Source organism: Gracilinanus agilis, chromosome 3, assembly GCF_016433145.1.
Source record: "Gracilinanus agilis isolate LMUSP501 chromosome 3, AgileGrace, whole genome shotgun sequence".
Lineage (NCBI taxonomy): Eukaryota > Metazoa > Chordata > Mammalia > Didelphimorphia > Didelphidae > Gracilinanus > Gracilinanus agilis.
This window is the reverse complement of record NC_058132.1, coordinates 344504670-344508107: the sequence shown is the minus strand read 5'-3', so window position 1 is coordinate 344508107 and position 3438 is coordinate 344504670. Positions and strand designations below refer to the sequence as shown.

The following is a 3438-nucleotide window of genomic DNA, read 5'->3' as shown; positions in this document are numbered from 1 at the left end:
TTAAGGACTGGCTAATACAGCCTCTCTTCTTGAGAATTTAAAATGATAGCTTTTGGGGCAGCTAGGTGGTTCTGTGGATAGAGAGCCAGGTCTGGAGATGGGAGGTCCTAGGGTTGAAATCTGGACTCAGTCACTTTCCAGCTATGTGACTCTGGGCAAGTCATTTGATCCCCATTGTCTTAGCCCTCATTGCTCTTCTGCCTTAGAACCAATATTTAGTATTGATTCTAAGATAGAAGGTAAAGGTTTAAAAAAAAAACAATATGTGCCCATTTAAAAATATACTTAAGCTTATATAAGACACAAAGAAAAAGCACTTTTTTTGTACTGGGCAAGAATCATTTTTACTGTAAGTCACTGCTGCTTGGTGCTTAAACCCGACAGTCTCCTCTATTTCCAGATGGCCGTACAATCCTCAGAAGATAGGGACTGATAAGAAGACAGGGCTTTGGACATGCAGATGATCCCTATTATCATTTCCCTTTATTTTTCTATTATTTGGAAGTGTGAGGAAAAGAATTTTCAGACACATGCATGAAAGGATGGATATTCTAAATAGCCAATATATATTTGTCCCCAGAGCCCATGAGGAGGAGAAAATCTGTTTTCTTCCTGTTTGTTCTTTAAAAGGGTGAGTATATTTCAGTCATAATGAAGGTTCTTTACAATTCCTGCACCAAATCTTTTTCGGTCGGGAAAGCCAACAATCTGTATAGGAAGGAAGATAAAAAGTTATGTTCAAAGTAGTTGCAACACATCCATATCCCTAATAACAACATGTCTGTCTGTCTTATTTCTTGCTTTTTATAGTGAAAATGTGCCAGTGATATTATTCAACATTATATTGTGAAACCAGTTTACATGAGAGTTTTTACTAAGAAATTCAAACTATAAGAATTAAGGTAAGGTATGAAAGTATCAGATTATTTACCATCTGGGGGAGAAAGTGGGGAAGGAGGATGAGAATCTGAATCGTAAAATGTCAGAAAACAATTGTCAAAAATTATTTCTAGGTGTAGTTGAAAAAAATTAGTAAAAAATAAAATAAAGGGGGAAAAAAAGAATGAAGGCAAGGTAAAAATGCTGCCAGAATATAGGTACCAAATAGGTACCTATCTAGAGGCACAATAGTATACCAAATGAGTACGAGTATAGCATACCAAACTGGTATAAACTCCTTTAATAGCAGTATAACCTAAAGTAAGAAAGGAGAAACTTAAAGTGAAGACTGAACATTAGTAAATTAATGTACTAGAGTTTGAAATTAATTGTTACCATTACAAATAATCTGTTCTTTAATGCCAGGAACAGAAGAAAACAAGACACATGGTTCCTTTTGGGCCAAGAGGAATCTCTGTCACTTTGTGTTTTTATAATTTCCCAAAAGAGCTTTAGAAATCAAAGTATTCCAAATCTAAGGGTAAAGTTTAATGATACAGGTCTTTTGAGAGTCATTATGGTGGGCCGTTACCATTTAATCCCTAAGATCCAGGAAAAAATTTCTAGAGACAATGTACATAATAAAAGGCAAAACTTGGCACTTCAACTCTTGCTATAGGCCCTGTTTAGCCGAAAGAAAAAAGATGAATAAGAAACACTGACCTGGCTACCATCTCGAATAAAGTATCTCTTCTCAATAACCTGTTGAAACAGAGAGATGATGCAGAATACACATATCTGGAAAATGTAGCTAACTATGATGGCTACCCAGGGGACTAAAATGCTTATCCACAATTAAGAGATCTTAATTAATCTGTAATTAAGAGGCTTCATATAATTTAAAGTAAAATCTGCTGCCAGTGAACTTAGAGCACAGGGCTAAACAGGCCAAGGTTATGAGTTCAATCTTCTTTTGCACAGTTACGCTCTTTTCCATGACCACAGATTGAAGACTTAATTCAGATATTTCATTAACAGTGATGTGTCCTAATTATCTGTAGTCACAAAGAAGTCAAGGTAAGAGAATATGGACTGATCCGTGTAAATCAATTAGTAGTGAAAGATAACTGAAAATAACATATCTGATCATAATGTTAGTATTATCTTCTTATGATAGAGAACATTTAAAAAATAATTAATTTTGTCCTTTGTTATTGCAGTGGCTGGAGCCAGGATGCATTTCAGTGTAACAAGGATGCTCAGGTCAGGGCCAAATGTGTCTCCATGGGAGTATAATATTAAAATCCTTCTGGGAAAATTAAGTTCAATATCTGAGGTTAGAAATTCCATATTGTTTACTTAAATGTATCTTTTATTTCATCTGTGTGGGTTCTGCCTACCTCGAAGTTAAAATCACACCCCACTCTATCCCTTTTGATTATGTGTAGTACTTAATTGTGTTTTCCCATAAATCCTCCTTGTTCTTTTAGTATTTCAAGGACACCAGTGCACCACTTGGCTCCGCCCTTCTGTTGTTTCTAATTCTTGCTATACAACCAGCTCAATTTCTTTTCCAGGATTATAAATAACATTCCTTATGCAACTTTTCATGCACAAGCCACATACTTAGAGTCTACCTGCCCATCATTCATTTTTCCATTTCCACTTGTCCTTTTAATTCGTCTGAGATGATAATTTATCAGTAAACAGCATTAATCAGAGAATAATGGAATTCACTGGTTTCAGTCACTCAGTAGTAATTCAATAGTTTTTTAGTGTTGATCAATTTGAGACCACTGTGCAATTTCCCAAAGACAAGCCAGCCTGAGAGCCTCCTCCAACTGAATCCTTGGCTCAAATCATTATCCCCCGGCAGCCTTTGTCCAAGCATATTCATGGGCTAATTCAATAGGCTATCTGTCCAATTACACGTGTTGTATGCATTTTTGTTTTTCTAGAGAGGAAGGAAAAGATTAATTGTGCACTGTTATGGATTTCTCTTAGGCAACTTTTGTAGTGCTCTATCCCTGTAAAAAGGGACATGCAGAAATTTCAGTAACTATAGTAAAATCTTCTTTAATTTGGACTTTATTCAGGACATTTTTCCATGTCACCAGATGACATCTCTGTTGAACACATATCAATCTTGTCGTTTCAAAAAAAGCAGTCCACAGACTGCTGAACAAAGTCACCTCTGTGGTCACATCAGTCATGGCCTCTTGCACGGTCTGGGGGCATATGTGAGAGGAACCTTGTTGGAGTAGAACCTTCAAGGCTATTTTAAGTCCAATGCTTTCTTAAAATTAGGAAATAAAACAAGAATTTACACACTCTCTATACCTCTCAGGCAGCTGTACAGTCATAATGATGTGATAATCTAAAGAAAACCACCTGCTAAGGGAGAGAGAAGGAGGTAGGGGGAGGGGGAGGGAGCGAGATGGAGGAAGGAAGGGAGAGGGAGGGAGAGAGAGAAAGGGAGGGACATAGAGAGAGGGGGTGAGGAAGGGAGAGAGGAAGGGAAGGAGGGAGGGAGGGAGGGAGAGAGAGGGAGAGAAGAAG

General features: G+C 37.3%; 1 protein-coding gene across 1 annotated transcript in view; it reads right to left on the bottom strand.

Annotated features, from left to right (window-relative positions):
* Positions 1-545: 545 nt before the first annotated feature.
* Positions 546-3438, bottom strand: part of RABL3 (RAB, member of RAS oncogene family like 3) — a 72284-nt gene continuing 69391 nt past the window's right edge. The window contains exons 7-8 of the mRNA XM_044670070.1: positions 1603-1641; positions 546-708 (exon numbers count right to left, since the gene is read on the bottom strand). Of these exons, the coding sequence (XP_044526005.1) occupies positions 643-708; positions 1603-1641 (105 nt within the window). The 3' untranslated portion in view covers positions 546-642. The remainder of the gene's footprint in view (positions 709-1602; positions 1642-3438) is intronic.